Source organism: Ambystoma mexicanum, chromosome 5p (genome assembly GCF_040938575.1).
Source record: "Ambystoma mexicanum isolate Mex_15411 chromosome 5p, UKY_AmexF1_1, whole genome shotgun sequence".
NCBI lineage: Eukaryota > Metazoa > Chordata > Amphibia > Caudata > Ambystomatidae > Ambystoma > Ambystoma mexicanum.
Window position 1 is genome coordinate 207076939 of NC_090930.1, and position 19871 is coordinate 207096809.

A 19871-nucleotide genomic window follows, 5' to 3' on the forward strand; every position below is an offset into this window, starting at 1 on the left:
TGCGAGGAAGGGTGATGCCAGGCTTGCGCAATATCTGGCGCCTCAGTTTCCCAGAGACACACCCCTGAATGAGTTGGTTGCGAATCATGACTTCAGGGTCGTTCCACGCACATGGCGCGGCCAGTCTCCGCAGCCGCCCGTAGAACACATCCAGAGTCTCGTCATCCTTCTGTCGAGCCGTTCCCATGAGAAAACGTTCATAATCTGCGTTGGCCATTGGCAGAAAATGATTATGGAGTGCATCCTTTGCCGCCGCAAACGACCCATCCGCCGGCTGCAGGGACAGAAATATCTCATGCACTGCTGTGCCAGCAGAGTACAGGAGAGTGGCCAGCTTGCTGTCGTCGCTTGTCTCCATCGTGGCCCTGAAGTACATCTCAAGCCTATCCATCCTCATCTTCCACCTCTGTCCCAGGCTTGATGGAGCACCCGAGGTATCAAACTCAGGCATTGGCTGTAGGGACCAAGGTGGTTTCAGCGGGGGAGCAGGCGGAGGCGCAGCAGCAGCGGCAGCAGCAGCAGCTTGGCTCATGGTGGATAGCGCACAGGCACCCCAGAAGATATAATTGATGGGGCCGCAACTCACCACCAGCAGTCAGCCTCCAGAGATGGATTGAATTCTGCCTCTCACCAGGCGCGCTCCTCGCAGATGTATCACTCAAGCCAGCAGGCAGACAATGAAGTGTCCAAAAATTGAGCAGGGGGGAAAAACCCCTGGTGCATTCAGCAGGCTTCCCATAGAGTCTCACCCATCTACTCGGTGAAAAACAGTGAAAATGTCAATGAATCATTCTGAAATTGACACGTGCTGTTTCCAGCGACTGTCCGCCGCTGAAATATCCAAAAATTATGTCCGGATGGCTCACCGACGCTTCGTTATGAGGCTGTGAGTCTCCGAGGCCTATTCATCAAAATGGCCGCCGGCCGCGTGTGTCGCTTCCTTCTCCGCGGTGAGAATTCGCTGGAGCGTTCACGTAGGATCATCTACGCTCCCAGCAAGTGTCTCCGCCTGTTCCAGGAAGTGATCCCGGCACTCGTCGCCACTGTTGGCGGTCTCCGGATGCCGCCGTCCGTGAGCCCCCCACCCCCCTGGACACAGAGACACGGAGACAGCGGTGTCGCAAGTGTGGACTCCCCGGTGACTGTGCGCGTCACGGGGAACGCCCCGTTTATTTAACTACGCACGCGACGGAGTGAACGTCACCCCGTCGCGTGCGTGCCCTTAAAGGGCCAACGCCACAACCATCACATGCATCCCACCATTCAGCATCCATACATCAGAACTGTCAGTGCTGTTTAGAGCTCAGGCACGCAAAAGCTGTCTCTCTGAAGTGAAACTCCATCCCAATCACTCAGAGAGAAAGAAGTTTACACTGCGTCCTTGCGCTGAGAGGAGGAAATGGCACACATTGGCAAAGCAAATGTCAATGAAAAAGCCTGCTCGCTTGACTGTGCTGGTGAGGAATCTAGCGCTCGCTTCTCCACAGCCTTTCAGCCTCAAGCCAGAGGCATTCCTCTGGACTTTGCTGCGCCGCCTGCGCTCATTAAATGTCACATAAAATGTGAAACTGCAGCACAGAAGGCATTGCGTTTCACGTTTCCGCCTGTGAAATGCCACGTAACGCCTGATGCCAACTCAAAGCCGAAGCTGCTAGCTATACCCAGCTTGTGTGCTAACATGCCCGTTGTTCCCAGAATCCTATTGTGTTCCTGAAATGAAGTAAGCATGCATGTCAAATGTATAAATGCTCCTACAGCTCGGCACCAACCAAATTAACAGATCACTGAGCAGCAGCATAGGGCAGTTGCTGATTCATTTTGTAAATAAAGCACACATTTGTAAAATTGATTTCATTCTATGAATGAAGAATGGCATGGTTTAATTGGCAGAACCGTTTTTTTCCCAAAGTTGCACAGATCTAATTCCATTGGCAAACTTGTTTTCATATTTAAGTACAATCAAAACAAGATCCCAAAATGCTAATTACTTTACCTATTTTAAACAAGGTATCTGTTTAATTGGAGGATGCATGGTATCTTTCCCATTCCAAGATGGGCGGCTTCTTTCCAGAGAGCTTCCGTAGAGACAGTCATCCAAGATGGCTGCCTCCATGGAAGAGCTCACACAAAATCAAAGAGTTACAGATGGGCAGGAATGGGTGGGATTGGCAAATAGGCACTACATTGGTTAGGGCAGAGAATGGGAGCGATTACAACTGTGTATCCCTCCTCAAATATATCTCTCTTGGAAAAGCATTACAGACCTTAATTCAAAGCCGATATTTGAAGCTCTTATGTTCATGACAATAGTTCGGCTTTGACGGTAGCGCTTTCAGCGCCACCTAATAAACCAAACTAAAAATGTTGGTGGATTTTGCATTAAAGCCTATGGGTACATTTTCTTGGAGTTGGCCTTACATTGCGTTGGAATTTCTGAGAGATGGGTTTCAAGGTCTTGGCTGAAGTGAAATGACTGGGTACTGGTTCCAGATCTGGGTACTCTTACACTGACAGTACAGTGTCATCAGTTCTCCTTATTACATGTACATGTTTATATGAAACAAAAAGGAATTCGGGAATTGTGTTATTGTGTGTCATCTCAATTATCCTCCTTTTATCTTTTCTGTAGACTGAGTCTGACACTGCTTCTGAGATCAGCTTTCAGTTCACCCGCCACCGGAAGACCCAAAGCAGTGGGAGCCACTCTTCAGACATGGCGTCTGTGTCCTCGGTATGTCCCATCCAATCTGAGCAATGCTTTCCTTATACACTTAGTCCATTAGGCATATGCCTTTAATATTGGCCTACTTTACAACGGCTTCTTTTAAGACATGTTAAGCTAATTTTTCTTAAAAGAGAAACAGCTGGGGAAAATGCATCATGTGCTTTTGCCTTCGTAAAACCAGTGCAAAGGCAACACCCAGAGTTCACAACGCGTTTAACTTTCCTTGTAGTGGTTAGCTGAGCCTCCAAGATGTGCTGCAGAAACCCTTTTGGGGTTTCCCCATGCTTTCTGACCCTCACACTGCCTTCCTCCTCACTGGCCATTTGCCAGGCAATGAATGTGGCTGCGATTTAATTCCCTAACAATTTGGAAATTATTTCTGCAGGATCACACTGCTGGGGTTTTGCATACTGACTGGACAGCTCAAGGGAGAACATCTCTGTTGATTCCAGTCACATCTTGGCACCTACAAAACTCCTAAATTGTCTATACTGGCTTCAGATCAAAGACAGCTATTTTGCCAGTAGTCTTTAATCTGTTTTATCCACAGAGATATGCCTTCAACTTCCTCTCCTTTCCTGACAGATAAGAGGATGTTAATACCTTAATCTAAGCCCATCTCGTCTATGGGAACAGTTTATGTATGAGGTACTGTATAGCATAATAATCCTGCAGTGCAAAAGCAATCTAAAATGCTGCAGCTAGAATCCCCCCGCATCGCAAGGAAAATTATACCATTGTTCCACCATTGTACACCACCCACTGGCTTCTGATCATTTTAGCACTCAAGTTTAAGGCTGCCTACGTTGTACATATCACATGGCCAAAACCCTGAATTCTTCATGCCAAAATCCATTCACTACACGGGACCATCTACAGGAAACTGACACCACCCCTCCCAGGCACACATACAATCCTAAAATCAGGAAGAACATCAAAGGAGGTAGATCCCTTCACTATCTTGGTATAGAGCTCCAGAACTCACTGCTGGTTTATCTGTAGACCTGGCTCTGCGGAAAATAACTACCACATTCTGCCCCCTCCCTGCTCCTGCTGTCTATCATTCTCAGGACATGTAGCACACCTCAAATATGAACCTTAATTGAACCTCAGTACCTCATACCTCTCAAATCACACGCTTAAGCCACTCTCTCACCCGCCAATCACATTACACGCCCATATAAGTGAAGGAGCTTTCACCCGGCCAAATCAAAATTGGGTCTTTTCACCCACCCAGGTGTCACAAGATTGAGAGCTATGTTCTCTGTGTCGTTAGCATGCATGACACCCCCTGCCCCACCAATGTGGGTGGGAGACTCACGATTTTTCCATTAGAAATTGAGCTATTTTTTACTTTCTCCCTCCTAAAATATTTCTAACTCCAATTCCATCTAATGGGAAAATTAAATTCTCCCTATTTCTATTTAAGCAATAGAACCCGAGCGTCGGGGGCATTACCGTCCCAGGTAATGCCCCGGGGCATTACCTGGGATGGTAATGCCCCCGACGCTCGGGTTCTATTGCTTTTAGTACCCCGGCCCGCAAAAATTGCATGACCGGGGCACTAAAAGCTTTATTTTTTTTGTCTCGAAACGCTGTGGCGTTTCGGCGCTGCAGCGTTTCGGGAGAAAAAAAAAAAGACAATGGCCGCTGCCATGGAAAGGGAAAACGAAGTCCGTTTTCCCCTTCCATGGCGGCCATCGGGAGCGGAGACGCTGGGAACACAAGTGTTCCCAGCGCGTCCGCTCCCGAAAAAGGATAAAAAGAAGGTAAGTGGGGTTGGGAGGGCGGGTGTGGGACGGGGAAAAAAAAAAGTACCTGCGTCCCCGGCGGGGGACGAGGGAAGCCTCCAGCTGTGTGGAGGCGCGGAGCGGGGATGGCCCCGCTCCGAGTCTCCACACGGCTGGAGGCTTCCCTCGTCCGCCGCCGGGGACGTAGGACCAAGAAGGTAAGTTGGAGGGGAGGGTGGGAGGGAGGGAAGGGATTACCCGAGTCCCCGGAGGGGGGCGAAGGCAGCCTCTCAGCCGCGGGGAGGCTCGGAGCGGGAATGGCCCCGCTTCGAGCCTCCACATTGGCTGAGGGGCTGCCATGCCCCCCGCCGGGGACAAAGGCAGTGGAATCCCGACGGAGGGATTCCCGGCCGGGTAGGGACCTGGCGAGAGCCAATCAGAATGCGTGTTGCATTCTGCTTCGCTCTCGCCGGGCTACTAATAAAAGATCTCCCTCCCAGCTGTGGCAAAATGTTAGCATGTATGATATTGGCCTAAATTAGCATTCATCATAATGGCGATGCTTCTTTTACGGAGAATGGGAGAAGTGACTGGGTTGCCTTTTTTTGGGGTGGATGTCTAGAACCTTGGGCTCCAGGATGCATGTCGGGTCGTTACCTCCTGCCCCTCTGCCTGATGCCTTACTTAATGCCAATCATTTTGCACGCAGTGGAGTATCCTCATTTTCATGATTAATAGTCCCAGTGCTTAGTCATTAAACCGCGCCTTTAGACGCTATTTACAAACATAGGCCCCCTGCTGCCTTTGCCACTGCTCTCTTTGGCATCTGTCACCGCTCCTGTTACCTGGTTGGTCCAGGCGTCCCGGTTGCACATAACAGCAACCGTTGGCTGCCATGTTGTCTTTGTGGGACAAGGTGGCATGTGCACAGCCTGGATGATGGTAGTAATGAGGTACATGGCTCGCAGACCCCCGAGGCTCCCTGCTGGCCCTCCATCTCGCCCAAGTAACACAATGTTCTTCTTCCACAGATCAGCAACAGTGTGCTGAGCGTCTACAGCGGGGATTTCGGCAGCGTGGACGCCCAAGGCATGGCTCAGTTTGCTCTGGACTACGACGAGAAGAACAGAGAGTTCCAGATCTACATCGGCCAGTGCTGTGACTTGGCGGTGGTGGATGAAAAGAAAGCGCGATCAGACCCGTTAGTGCATTACATTTCATACATGTCATGTCACTAATGATAGCCACTTACTTCTACTGCTGCCCTGTGTTTAAGAAACGCATGTTATATGACATGTGATGGTGTATCAGCAACTAAGGGATCGATTCATGGAACTTTTTGCACGGATCAGGCTGGCTTTATGCTGCTGAAAAGGGCCTTTGCACTGATGACACAAACCCTGATTCATGGAACTGTGCAAAGTGTACTTTTGCAGTGCAAAGCCCGTGCAAAGTCATTTTGTACTGCAAAAATGACTATGCACTGACTTTGCACTGCAAAAATACAGCTTGCACAGTTCCATGAATCAGGATTTGTGTGACCAGTACAAAGTCACTTTTCAGGTGTGTAAAGTCACTTTGAACTGTGCAAGTAATTCCATGAATCGGCCCTATAGTCTATAACGTTTTGGAGCAACTATCAGAAAGGGGACTGACCTGTTTGTTCTATTTTTTACTCTCCTCCTGAAGGTATACAGTTGAGTTTGCAGGCTAGAAACTCTTTGTACTTGTAGTTGTATTTATTTGAGGAGCAGGGATGTGAATTTCTGAATGACTTGCAATGACACATTTCCGATGCCGGAAGAATTTCCTCAAAAGGATGTAGAATAGCATAAAGATGACAGGAAGTGGTGAGCCAGTTTATGAGGGTGTACAAAATGAAGACATATACCAGCAACAAAACCTACAGAAATACAATGTATATAAGAAAACAGGTGACATACAAAGGTAGCATGAACCTCAGTGGGCAAGTGCTGCAAACTAAAGAGGAGTACTAATTAAATATGAAAAATTAGATTATTAAGCGTCACTGGAGGAAGTGGTGGGGCTCAGGTTAGAGGGTGGGAAAAAAGGTCCAGGGCAGTTCATGCTTTATGATATGATATGATAAGTCATTACAACGTGCCTGTACAAGTGTTTCTAGGTGCAACAAGACAAGGAAGGGAGGAAATGGGGAGGATAAAAAAAAATGATCTTACTCGTCCTTGTGTCATTCAGATCGGGCAAGTGCGGGAGGGAGGTAGGAAGGAGGGAGAGAGGGTGGGGGAGAAGTGCCAGGGGTCGGGGGGGTTGCAGGTAGCTCATAAGTGCTGCCGGTAAGTGGCTCATAAGTGCTGAGAGTGGCAAGTAAATGAAGTTTAAGTCGAAGCTTTGAAGAGATCCACAGTTGGGTTGGTTTTGATTGTTATGGGCAGTGGGTTTGAGTGGACCAGGGCAAGTAGAGAGAAAGAGCCGAACCGATATGAGGCACTGGGAGGGTATGGGATGGTGAGGTTGAGTGCAGAGGAGGAACAGAGGGAACGAGGTGTGGAGTAAACTGAGATACAATGAGGCGGGTGATGAGGAACAAGACCATTGATAGCTTTGTAGACTAGGAGAGGGGACTTGACAAGAGAACGGTTGTGCATGGAGAGCCAACCAGCATTTGTCCGTAGAAGCAGGGGAGAATCTGGATATGTTGTAGAGAGTGTGGGTAGAAAAGCTTAGGACTTTGTCTAGAGGGAGGAAGGAATAGAGAAAACGGCCAAGGAGTAAGGTTGTGCTGGAGTAAGGTTGTGCAGTAGTCCAGTTTGCTGAGCACAAGAATGGAGATTAGAGTTTTTGTAGGTGAGTAAGAAAGACAAGGATGAATGTTGTGAATGTTGAGGAGGTTCATGCGAGTAGCAGAGGCAGTGCTAGTGATAATAATAATTTGGCATTTATATAGCGCTACGAACCCTCAGGTATCTGAGCGCTGCTTATTATTACCCACGGTGTGTGGTGCTTCTTTATCGACCTCGGAAGGATGAAGGGCTGAGTTTGGCCCTTCCGGGATTCAAACCTGTGTTAGCAGGCTCTGCACGGATGTCAAAGCGAGCGCTCTACATGCTGTGCCACTTGACTGGCTATGATTTATTGCAGGTGAAGGTCTCTAGCAATGAAGTCCCCAAGAGTGCAGCAGTGGTAGTGATGACGTTTTTCAGTTGTAAGTCTCTGTTAAAGAGGCCCTCAAGTTTGTGAGCCTTGGGTGAGGGAGAAAGTAGGTCAGGCTGGATGGAGATAGGATAGGGGAGGGATGGAATTGTAATGTGGGAGAAAGATGACTTCTGTTTTTGAAGAGTTCAGCATTTGCCACTGGAGAGACATCCAGTGATGAATGGCAGTGAGACAGTTAGTTGTCGATGGCTGGGGTGAAGGGGGAAAGGAGAACAATATTTGAGTGTCATCAGCAAAAAGGTGATAAAGAAAGCCAAAGGATGAGATAAGTCTTTCTAGGGCAGAGGTGAAGAGGATGAATAGTAGAAATCCAAGGACTGATCTTTGGGGGATGCTTACAGGGAAAAGGGACGGCTCAGCGGTTTGCAAGTTCTTAGAGATTTTAAAGCATCGACCTTCCAGGTTTGAGGCCATCCAAGTAAGAGCAGATTTGCAAAGTCCAAAGTCCTGGCGAGTGAGGAGGAGAGAGGAGTGATTGACAGTGTCAAAAGCGTCAGAAATGTATAGAATAGATTTTGGAGAGGGGAGCATTAGAGAGATAGTTGGAGTCATGCATGAGTGCTGTCTCAGTTGAGTGTTTACTATGGAATACAGATTGAAGTGGGTCTCTGAGGCCATTATCCTCAAGGTACTTAGTGATCCAGTCGAAGACCAGCCACTCAGGAAATTTGAATAATGGTCAAAGAGAGAAATTGGGCTATAGTTAGCTGGGATGTTTGGGTCAGCAGGGTGTTTCATCAAATGGGGTAAGACAGTTGCAGATTTGAAGGGGGCAGGGTAGAGTTCAGAGGAGAGAGAGAGGGGTTTAAAAGCTCTGAGAGATAAGGGCGAGTGAATGAGACTAGGTATTTTACTGTTTGGGGAGCAAAAGGGTCGATAGGAGCCCAAGATGGGTTGGTACTGTGAAGGATGGGTGCTAATTCAATTGGGGAGGTAGGGAAGAAGTAATCAAGTGTAGAATAGGTCGGGGGAGAGGTGGTGGACAGGAGCATTGAGGAGAGATGAAGAGGAGGGCTGTGGGGGTGTCACAAAGTTTAGAGGAAAAGTAGTGAGCAAAGTCATTAGCAAAAAGGGAGGAGGTGATGGAGATTGGCTTGGGAGGTGTGACCAAAGACTGAAGGGTAGATGGAGGTTTGTGGGGGTGATTGTGAAGGGAGGAGATTAGGTATGTGAAGAAGGAGGATTTGGCTGAGTCCATTGCAGAGGTATGGTCATTCAGGGAATGTTTAGAGGCTAGGAGTAGGGAATGAGTCCATAATTTGTGCCAGCATCGTAGGTCATGTTGTGCATGTTTATTTTGAGGACAGGGATGGGAAGGTGTGAATGTGCAAGCCGGATAGTGCTGGTGAAATGGAGTCAGAAATACATAGTGAAAGACCGAAAAAGCATGGTCAATGGAAGAGGCATGAATAGTGGGTAGAGACAGGAGAGAGGTCTTCGCATTATCAAGATTAGAGGCAAGAGAGTTCTGCCCTAATTTCTTCTTAGTCATTGAAGAGGGGAGATGAGGAGTAGAAAGTGGAGCGATCGCAATGTTAAAATAAACAATGGTTTGAACAGAGGTAGAGGGGTCAATAGAGAAGTCAGAGGAGGAGGAGGAGAATTACTTTGAGAGAAGATAGAGTCAAGAGAGCACATTGACAGGTATCTGCTTTTCCCTACCGCTACTCCTACCACAGCCCCTGCTGGTGGGGTTTTAGACACTTCTTTGCGGGAGGAGGGAAGTCTGTGTGAGGTAAGGGTGATAACAATCACATCAGGAGCGATCTTTGGTGCATAAAATGTGATGCAAGGGAGATTGTGGTGTGGGTGTTTGTCAAGACAGGATCCAGAGAGTCAGAGGGAGAGAAAGAACTGAAACCTCTGTCAAGAAGGAGTGAGCCTGTGGTGAATGGTGTAATAAGCAAATGGCATAGCATCAAGGAGGTGCAGGTGAAGAGACAAGGAGGAAGCCGAGCAGAGATTAGAGCAGGACACCTCAGGAAGGAGCATGTTCGGGATCATCGTGGAGGAGAGAGTGAGTGTGGGCTGGTTGGCTATTCTGCCAGAATGCAAAAGCAGGAAGATGGTTAGTGCCCTAGACAGCCAGTGGGTAGTCTAAGGTGGTCGTGTCTGCTGCAAGCGCTGGTGTCACGCTCACCTGATTCCCACGGGGGCGCTGGCCTGGTTTCGAGTGCTGATGCCTCTTCAGTGGTGAAGCGCAGGGCTCTGAAGATGGATAGGACGGGCCCCTCAACTCTGGCTAATCTGGCTCGCAGGAATATCCTCCTGTACGTGAAAAGGGAGTATTACAATCTGGGGGAATAATGTTCGAGCCTTCCACTTCCTTCCAACCCTCCTCGATACCCTTCCACGATTCCCCGTGAAGTCTCACCTTAGGGTCTAAAAGGACGAGCTCTCCATCCTGCTTCTGACGCAGGGGCGCGTTGAACCCAGTTACTTCACTGGATTGAGGTTGGATGGGAGTTCAGGTAAGCTTGATTATACTGGTAAGGCGCTGTAAAAGTTCTGTTGCAAGTTCAAAAGTTCAGCTTTAAATAATAATGTTCATTGTCTTTTTCAGGTGATGAATGAAGATTCCTTTGGAGACTTCTTGCAACAAAGCGCTAATGTTGATGTCTTTTCCCATAGGGGCCGGGGTTCGGAATGCCGGAGATATGGCGCCGACCCAAAGTGAAATGTGCAGTTCCAGTAAAGATCTGGTAAGCCCTAGATGAGCGCTCAGGTAATGTTTTTACATTCGCTCATCTAATGTCTTTGTCTTTTTTCCCCATAGGGGCCGGGGTCCGGAAAATGCCTGGAAGCAGCAAGACCCGAAATGAAATGGGAATGACCCAACAGGTAAGTCTTAGAAGGAAACTGAGCTTTTCCTATTCCCTTCCTTCTCTCACCTTGTGTTCTTGTCTTTTTCTCTCTAGGCTCTGGGAAGTGGCTGCGGATCCGGATGATCGCTGCTGAAGATGGAGGCGCCCAAGAAAGGTGAGTGAAATGCAGCGCTGCAGCGATCGGAGCGAAATGCTTTTTAAAAATGATGTCTTCCTTTTCAGGATCGTCGGTGAAATGTCTCTGTGATGCAGGTTTAGCAGGTAAGGCCTTCTCCCTATCCAATTCTCTTCTTATTACCCTTTGCAGGTGTCCCAGGATGCTGACGGGCGTGGCTGAAGTCCAGAAGCAGGAGCAGACACGGTGAGCGTCCAGCTGCTAGGTGCAGAACAACGCGAAGCACGTGTGGCTGTTCGGGTGGGGTTTAAATAGCTTTGGAAGGAGTTCCAGGTATGTATCCTTCCACCGATCAGGTATGTATCCTTCCCCGACCACACCCGGGTGGAAAGTAGTCCCACAGGTAAAGTAGTCCCATTCAGGCCTCAAGAGGGCCTGGATGTAGCAGCATGGTCTGCATCAGGTAAGTGCACACTAAAACACTTGAACACATGTCCAGCTTTATGAGCCTGGCGCCTAAGGCGCCAGGACTGGGGTCCAACATGAGCCTGGCGCCTAAGGCGCCAGGACTGTGTCCAAAGGGCCCCAGCTTGGGCCCGCTGGAACTTCCCTGGGGGGAATGATGCCTGCCTCTGGGGTTGCTGGGTCGGACCTGGCTCCTTGGAGGTAGGCATCATGACAGCTGGGCCCTTTTGGCAAAGGCATTCAAGATGGTGTTGGACAGTTGTCGATAGGAGCCCGCAGGAGGAAGAGGAGCTGTTCTCTCCCTTTGTACTCGACCTCTGAGAGCACCACCAAGGAAATTCAGAACTACAGGAGGCTGAGACATAAGAGCCTGTGAGTAGCCCAGGAAGTACTGTGAGTTTCCCAGGAGACTTAACTGGGACTATTTTACACATTTCTAGCCCACCTCATCATCTGGTGAGGTCTATGTAAAGAGGTCACAGAAGGAGGAGGATACAGTGGAAGCATTCATCACAGTCCTTAGAGGGTTGGTGAGAACTTGCAGCATTGGTGAACAGACTGATGAATGTTTGAGGGATCAGTTTATGCTGGAATGTTGGGATGGCAAATTAGGGAACGTTTGTGGGAAAAGGGCGATCCTTCCTTAGAAACGGTGTTAAGCAGTGCCAAGGAAGTAGAACATAGCAGTAAATGCGTGAAGGCCTTGGAGAAGAAAGTTCAACAGTGCAAGCAGTTGGAGGGCACAGCTGAGACTGTTTCAGCTGTATCCAACAGAAAACCTGTCACCAAACCGAAGGTGGTTACAAATGCTTCCAAATAATCTAAGATTCATTCTCAAAGGCGTTGCTACAGGTGCAAAGATGTGGGCCATCTTGCCAACAACATCTCCCACCCATCTAAAGAAGTGAAGTGCACCAAGTGCAAACGGAAGGGACACCTTGCGAAGTGCTATAGGTCTCACACCATAAACATGATTGATGAATGGTATGTAAATGCGGAAGAAACAGTCTTCACCATTGATGATGAAAATGAGGATTTAGAAGGGCCTAAAGGCTTTGTATTCGTAAGAAGTTGTGGGTGGCTTGACTGCTCTGCTTTCTCAGCCCTTCTGACCATGCCCTACTCCCCCTAACTTGCATCACCCCTTCCCTGAGAATTGCCCCTCTGCCCTTGCCCCTACGCCTTGTGTGCCCCCCAGCTGTTGATTCCCTCCCACATGGTTCCATCGCTTTCTTCCTTGTGTTGCACTCCCTCGCCCCTTCCTTCCTTCCTTCTTCCCGCCTCTGCGGCCTCTGCCCGCGTGGTTCCCTTGCAACCCTAGATTGCGTGTGCCACGGTCCGCTTCGATCCTTGGCTTTGCCAGCACCTGTGGGTCCTCCGCCCGCGTGGTTCCCTCACAATCACAGATTGTGTGTGCTCTGCACCACTTCCATCCTTGGCTACGTTTGCGCCGGAGTGTGCCTCGCAATCCCTGATCGCCTGTGTCCCGTGCACCTTCCATCCTTGGATTGCCCATGCCTGCATGCCTGACTTCGGTGTGTTTCCCTCGCGATCAGTGATCGTATGTGCTCTGTGCCACTTCCATCCTTGGCTATGCTGCACCTGTGCATCCTTCGCAATCATCATCGCCCCTGCCACCTGCACGAGAAACAAGAAAGATATTACTCCGGACAATCTCATACCTATACTACTCCCTATCTTGAATAATACTGATTCAGACGCCGACCCCACAGTCTTAGTGGATACCTACAACCAGGCTATACTCAAAGCACTGAACACCATTGCCCCTCTAAAATTGCGGAAACCTAAACCACAGCGACACCTTAACACCTGGTTCACGCCACAGTTAAGAGAATTACGCAAAACTAAAAGAACCGCTGAGGCTCATTGGAAGAAACACCCCACAATATCTAATAAGACTGAGCTAACCCTAGCCTCCTCTAGCTACAAAGAAGCCATACTACTTGCCAAAAAAGATACCTATAATAAAAGGATTACACAAGCGGTTTCCAACACAAAGGAACTCTTTAAGATTCTGAAAGAACTAGAATCCCCCGTAGCCCCCATAGACAAATGTGTTACTGACACACTATGGTGTAGCAATATTCAGAAGGCATTATTAGATAAAATAGCTCGCCTACAAACCAAAATCAACGCTTCAAAAATCCTTACTACTAGCTGACCCGGACTATAAACAACTACCGAACAAACCATCTACCTTTAAATCAACCTGCAAACCTTTCAGCTTTTCACCCCTCTCAACCTGAGAAGTAGAAAACATCATCAGGAAACTTAAACCCTCAAACTGCCAAGGTGAGGCCTGCCCCGATCATCAAAGCGGCAGCTCATGACCTGGCACCATTCATTACCAACCTCATCAATGCCTCCTTCAAATCTGGAATAGTACCTGACAACCTTAAAGACGCTTGGGTCATTCCACTTATCAAAAAACCTACTCTTGACCCAACCAACCCATCTAACTATAGGCCGATAACTACTGTACCGTTCTTATTAAAAATATTAGACAGAGCAGCCTATTTACAAATACAGACCTACTTAGAATCAAACAACCTCCTAGGACTCAGGCAATCAGGCTTCCGACCGAGACACGGTACGGAAACTGCATTAATAGGCCTTACTACCCAGATCCAAATCCTGAAAGACAATGGCAAACTCGCACTCCTCTTACTGCTTGACCTGTCAGCTGCTTTCGACCTGGTCAATCACAAAACACTCTGTCACCATTTGAAATCTGCAGCACACTTTTCAGACGCAGCCACGGCCTGGATCAGTTCCTTCCTGGCGAACAGAACCATGAGGGTCTTCTCTCCAATGGATTCTGCCGAACCTTCACCTGTACCCTGTGGAGTCCCGCAGGGCTCCTGCGTGTCCCCGACACTTTAAAATGTATTCACAAAATCCCTGTTCGATATCCTTGATTATCTGGGTGTCACGTATACCAATTACGCTGATGACACCCAGATACTCATTCTCATCATGGGTGATTACGAAACTGACAGCACCACCCTTAATGAAATCTACTCTGTAATACAAGCATGGATGACACACCATGGACTGTGTCTCAATGACGAGAAAAACGAGTTGATCATCCTGGGCACTCATGCCAAACTCAAAAATCTTAACCTCTCATTCAAAGCCTTTACCATTGATGGCAATCTTATCCCAGTGTCAAATAACACTAAAACCCTTGGTATCTACATCAATGCCACCTTATCCTTCTCCAAACAAACCAATGCAGTAGCATCATCAGGTGCATACACCTGCAAGCTGATCACTGCATGTAGACCGTTCATCTCCGCACCCATTTGCATTACTGTTGCCCGAGCATTAGTCCTATCCAAAATAGACTACTGTAACGCTCTCTACTTGGGCACTAGTCACAAAAATATCAACAAATTGCAAGTTGTCCAAAACAATGCCATCAGGGCTGCCCTCAACATTCCCAAAAAGGCACATATATCTGAGACCAGACGTAAACTAAACACAGAATATCCCTTAAAACGCTGGCCCTTATACACAAAGCCAGGGCCAACCTTGCGCCAGCATACCTTACGAACCAACTTACACCCCTCACCTCCTTAAGACCACTCAGAGCAGCACAAACTAACACCATGACCATACCGAGATTCAAACTTCATAACTCGGGTGGAGCTAGCTTCCCTGTACAAGCGTCCAAATTATGGAACACTATCCCTGCATCCTTGCTAGCAGAATCCTCATTCAACCTGTTCAAACACAACACTAAGTGCTGGCTTCATAATTTGGACCCTATGACAGCCTAACCTCCTGACTTCCGCTGACACACCTTGTAATTTATGTATATTTGTACGCACTTGCAATACTATATTTGTACCTATCTGTATCTGTAATGTAACCATTGTTGACTGTGTTAATTGTAACTGTAACCAGATCTAATTTACGCCCCTTATGCCCCCGGGCCTGGCTGCGCTTTATAAATAAATAAATACAAATACAAATACAAATGGATCACGTGTGCCCCACGCCCCTCCTTTCCTTGCTACGCTTGCCCCAGCGTGTCCTCTGCCCACGTGGATCCCTCACAATCCTTGACCGCGTGGGCCCCACGCCCCTTCCATCTATGGTTTCACCAGCACCTGCGTGTCATCCACCCGCCTGGTTCCCTCTGAATCACTGATCGCGTGCGCTCTGCGTAACTTCCATCCTTGACTACGTTTGCACCTTCGTGTCCCTCACCAACCATGATCTCATGTGCCCCATGCCCCTGCCATCCTTGGCTTGCCCATGCCTGCGTGCCTTCCACCCCCGTGGTTCCCTCGCAATCACTGATTCCATGTGCTCTGTGCCACTACCATCCTTGGCTACGCTGCGCCGTCGTGTCCCTCGCAATCCTTGATCGCATGTGCCCCGCGCCTCTTCCTTCCTTGGCTACGCTTGCACCTTTGCTTCCTCTGCCCAGCGTGGTTCCCTCGCAATGACTGATCACATGTGCTCCGCGCTCCTTCCTTCCTTAGCTAAGCTCGTGCCTGCACGTCCTCTTCCTGTGCGGCTCCGTAGTAATCACTGATCGCATGTCTTCCTCACCCCTTCCATCCTTGCTACACTTGCATAGTACCCTTGCAATCCTTGGTCACATGTGCCTTGTGCCACTTGCATCTCTGGTTCGCTCACACCTCTATGTCCTCTGCGCATCCCCCACTCCTCCTGCAGGCCCCTCCCCTTTCCTCTGCCCTACTTCCCCATCCCAGCCCTGCTGATACACTGTGATCTGCTGATCTTCTTCTTTTAGGCGCCTTTTTGCTTGAATGCACTGTTCTGTGTCCACTATCTTTGACTGCTGCATACTTGTACTGCCTACTTCTGCATGTCTCTCACTCTTCTCCTTAGGTTTCATTGATCATTGCTAGCCCTTCCTCAGCCTGTTGTTCCCTGTTGTGTTATTTTCTCTTTCAGGTTCTCTCGTTCTCACTCTAACTGGTTTTGTTTTCTCATCTACTTGTCTGCTTTATTCTACTTGACTGCTCGTTATTTATGTTGAGCCAATGATACCAGGACGTGTGTTGTATCTTCAATGGCTTTATTAAGATTATATAACATCAAAAGACCCCCAGCATAACAGGCACAGCACCAACAAGTCTTGCTGACCATCAACTGCTCCAACATAGAATCCCCAGTGAAAGTAAACAAGCAGACATCACAGAATACAAAGATGTTACCTGATGACATCCTGACATTCCATCAAAAGCTGGAATGCACAGATAAACAAAGCTAAGCCAACAAGCTAACACTATAACAATGTAGTTAACTTGTTTTGTCTTCACTGGTTAACTGGTTTTGTTTTCACATCTACTTGTCTGCTTGATTCTACTTTACTGCTCGTTATTAAGTTGTTCTTGTTTTGTTCTTGTTTCGTCTGCTTGCACCCCTCCTCCTGTGCCCTCCACTAGAGTCTCTTTCCCCTTACCTTCTTCCTCCCTCACCTCGCCCTCCCCCTCTTTTCTCCCCTCTATCCTCCCACTGCATCCTCTATGGTGCTCTCTGTTTCTCCTATCTTCTCTAACTGCTTCTCTATTGACTATCCTGATACCAACACCAGCGCTTCCTCCAGACAGACCGTAACTGACATCCTCTTTGTCATTCCTTCGCCACACCTATGGACTCCACATATGGTTTCTGTGTTCTCCCCTTTTTTCTTCTCTCCCATTAATGGTGGCACCCGGTGGGAGGCCCTCTTGGCCCCTTTTTCACTCCCCTAAGACCATAATTTATGTTTACCTAAATGGCACCGTCTTGGTCCAAGCCCTTTAGGCCAACCTTCTCCTTTTTGATGCTTCCCATGCCTCATAAACCTCCTTAAGTCTCCTGCTGTTCCTTCTTTCTGCTCTCCAGCTCCTTTGCCTCCCTCCTCTGCCACCTCTCTGGTGCCTTCATCCTCCTCCTTGGCGATCTTGCCCTCTCCTCCTTCCTCCACTGCCCACCCTTGGGCTCCTTCTACACTTCCGCAGGACGTACCTCTTCCACAGAAGTCTTTCAAGGGTAGCAACGTTCTCCCATCTCAACTCTCGCTCAGCTGTCAAACACTCCTCTGGCATCTGCCGTCTCCTGGAAGAACTCGACCGTAATGTTCTCAGTCTTACCAAGACATGGTTCACGGCCAGATCTGTCACGAATTTTGACACTGTCCTCTGTGATGGCTGCAAGATTCTCTCTTCGCCCAGATCCAACCATCCTGGTGGGGGTGTAGCCTTGATCTTCCTAGAGTGGATCCCTGCCTCTATCATTCCTATGCAGGTCTACTCCTCCTTTGAATGCCTTGTCTGCAGGCTCTCTCTCTCCAGGCCACTCTCTCACTGTGGCTACTATCTACTGGCCACCTCGTCAGGTTACCCCCTTCATCTCTGAGTGGGCAGACCTCTCCTCCTCCCTCCTGGCCTTGACCACTCAACTCCTCCTCCTCAGAGACCGTAACATCTACCTGGATGCTCCCTGTTCCTCCTCTGCACTCTTTCGCAACCTCTGTGATTCTCTTTCTCTATTCTTCTCTCTGGCTCGACTCACTCTGCAGGGCACACCCTGGATGTTCTGATCTCCTCAGACCTCTGACTCTCTATCCCTCTCACCACTCCTCTCTCCTGGAGAGACCACTTCCTCCTCTCCTCTCATCTCTCTCTCTTTACCCCTCAGGCCGAGCCAACTCCAGCACCTACCTTCTCGGTCATTCGACCCATGAAGCGTGTGTCAGCTGAGGCTTTTGCTGCTACTTTCTCTGTCCCCACTGCACCTCTGGCTGTCTCACAGCCTTTTCCAACCTCCAATCGTCTATTTCTGACACTCTTGATGTGCTTGCCCCTGTCATGAGGATCTTGTTAAAGCCCAAAGCCAAGTGCAATTCTGGGTATACTCAGACCTCGTCACCCTTAAACACAAGCGTAGGGTGACTGAGAGGAAATGGCGGGCATCTTGTGTACCCTCTGACAAACTGGCCTGCCAAAGGCAATACTGACTCTCTGTCCAAACCAAGAAGAGAGCTCACATCCGAGCCCGCGTCTCTGCAGCATCTAACAACTCGGCCGAACTCTTTAAATTTGCAAGGAGCTGGCCAAACCTGCTGCAGTCTCTACCCCTACTGTCCCCTCCCAGGTCCTCTGCATGGCCCTGGCTTCACATTTTATCTGGATAACCCAGGCCATTCTGTCCTCCCTCTCGTCCTCTCCTTCTTCTTCCTCTACTGTTTCCTCTACCTCGGGCCTTCCTGTGGCCACCTCTCCTCCTCCCTTCTCTTCCTTTCCATTGTTCACCCCTGACAAGGTTTCTAGATAAGTCCAATCTATGAAAGTCTCATCAAAACAGGTTCTTCCCTGTTCACCCAAAACCATCAAGGACCACATTGACACCCTTGCTCCAGCCTTGGCCGACTTCAGTAACCACTCTTTCGCCACTAGAACCTTCCCTTCCCCACTGAAGCACTCTCTTGTGCACCCTCTTCTTAAGAAACCCTCAGCGGACCCCTCCTGTCTCCCAATCTCCATTACTACTTTTCTGGGCAAACTCCCAGCTTAACCTTCACACTGAATCTGTTGGTTGTCTCCATGACCATCATTCTGGCTTCAGAGCATCCAGAAGCATCCAGAAGCACGGAAACTGCTCTCCTGAACATCTGTAAAGACCTGCTCTCAAACCTGGTTCCTAACCACCCTTCTGTCCTCATCCTACTCGACCTCTCCTCTGCTTTTGATACTGTCAATCATTCCATCCTGCTCAACTGACTCTGTGATAACTTGGGTATCACTGATCAGGCCCTGGCATGGCTGACCTCCTTTCTCTCTGACCAGCCCTCCCAGGTCCAACTAGGGTCCTTCCTCTCCTCTATCTCTCTCTCTCTACCTGTGGTGTTCCCCAGGAGTCTAATCTTTCTCCCTGGCTGAAGAACCGATAACTGGCACCTCTCGCCCACTGCATAGCCGCTCTCTGATCCAACTTTCAGTGCTATGCGGATGACACCCAGCTCGCTTTCAGGCTCCCCTCTGATGCCTCTTCTCCCTCTCTCATCCCAGATTGTCTTTTCCGCAATCCAGGAGTGGTGTGCCGCCAATGACGTCTGCCTTAATGCCAATAAGACTAGATCCTCATCATCGGCTCACCAGCTCCTTCCTTTCCTGTCACTCTCTGGCTGCCCACTCTGAACCCTCTTCCTGCTCTGACCTGTGAGGCTTAGAACCTCAGGCTCATCTTCGACTCCACACTAACCGTCTCTACCTCATATCTCTGATGTCTCTAAGACATCAAACAATCAGCTGTACCTCATCAGAGGTATTCTTCCTTTACTCACTTTCCCCCAGAAGATCACTGTCTCCAGAGCTGTAGTTCTCTCTAGGCTGTACTACTTCAACAGCCTCTTTCTAAATGTACCTGCCTCTACTCTCCGTCCTCTACAACATATCCAGAACAGGACTGCAAGATTTGTCCTTGGCCTCAAGTCCAGGGATTGTATCTCTCTAGCTCTTAAATCTCTGCATTGGCTCCCAGTGGCGGCAAGGATCAAGTTTAAGACCTTCTGCACTGTCCACAAGGCCTTCTGGGGCTTGGGACTGCAATACTTTTGAACTCTCTCTTCAGAAATATCTTCCTACTCGAGCTCTTCTCTCCTCCAACTCTTTGAGGGCGAGTCGCTTCTCCAAGCAACTAGTTGGGGGAGATCTCTTTCTCCAGCTGCTGTCTCCCTCTGGAACATCCTCCCTGCCTCTCTGAAACTTGAGCAGAACCATCTCTGGTTCTGGAAGCACCCCAAGACCTTCCTCTTTGCTTCTGCCTTCTCT

The 19871-nt window shown here is 48.9% G+C and overlaps 1 protein-coding gene across 3 annotated transcripts in view; it reads left to right on the forward strand.

The window, feature by feature from the left end:
• Positions 1-19871, forward strand: part of LOC138480861 (synaptotagmin-like protein 2) — a 749121-nt gene that overhangs the window by 664236 nt on the left and 65014 nt on the right. For all 3 annotated transcript variants that reach the window (XM_069612635.1, XM_069612634.1, XM_069612636.1), the window contains exons 10-11: positions 2630-2731; positions 5487-5656. In XM_069612635.1, the coding sequence (XP_069468736.1) occupies positions 2630-2731; positions 5487-5656 (272 nt within the window). The remainder of the gene's footprint in view (positions 1-2629; positions 2732-5486; positions 5657-19871) is intronic.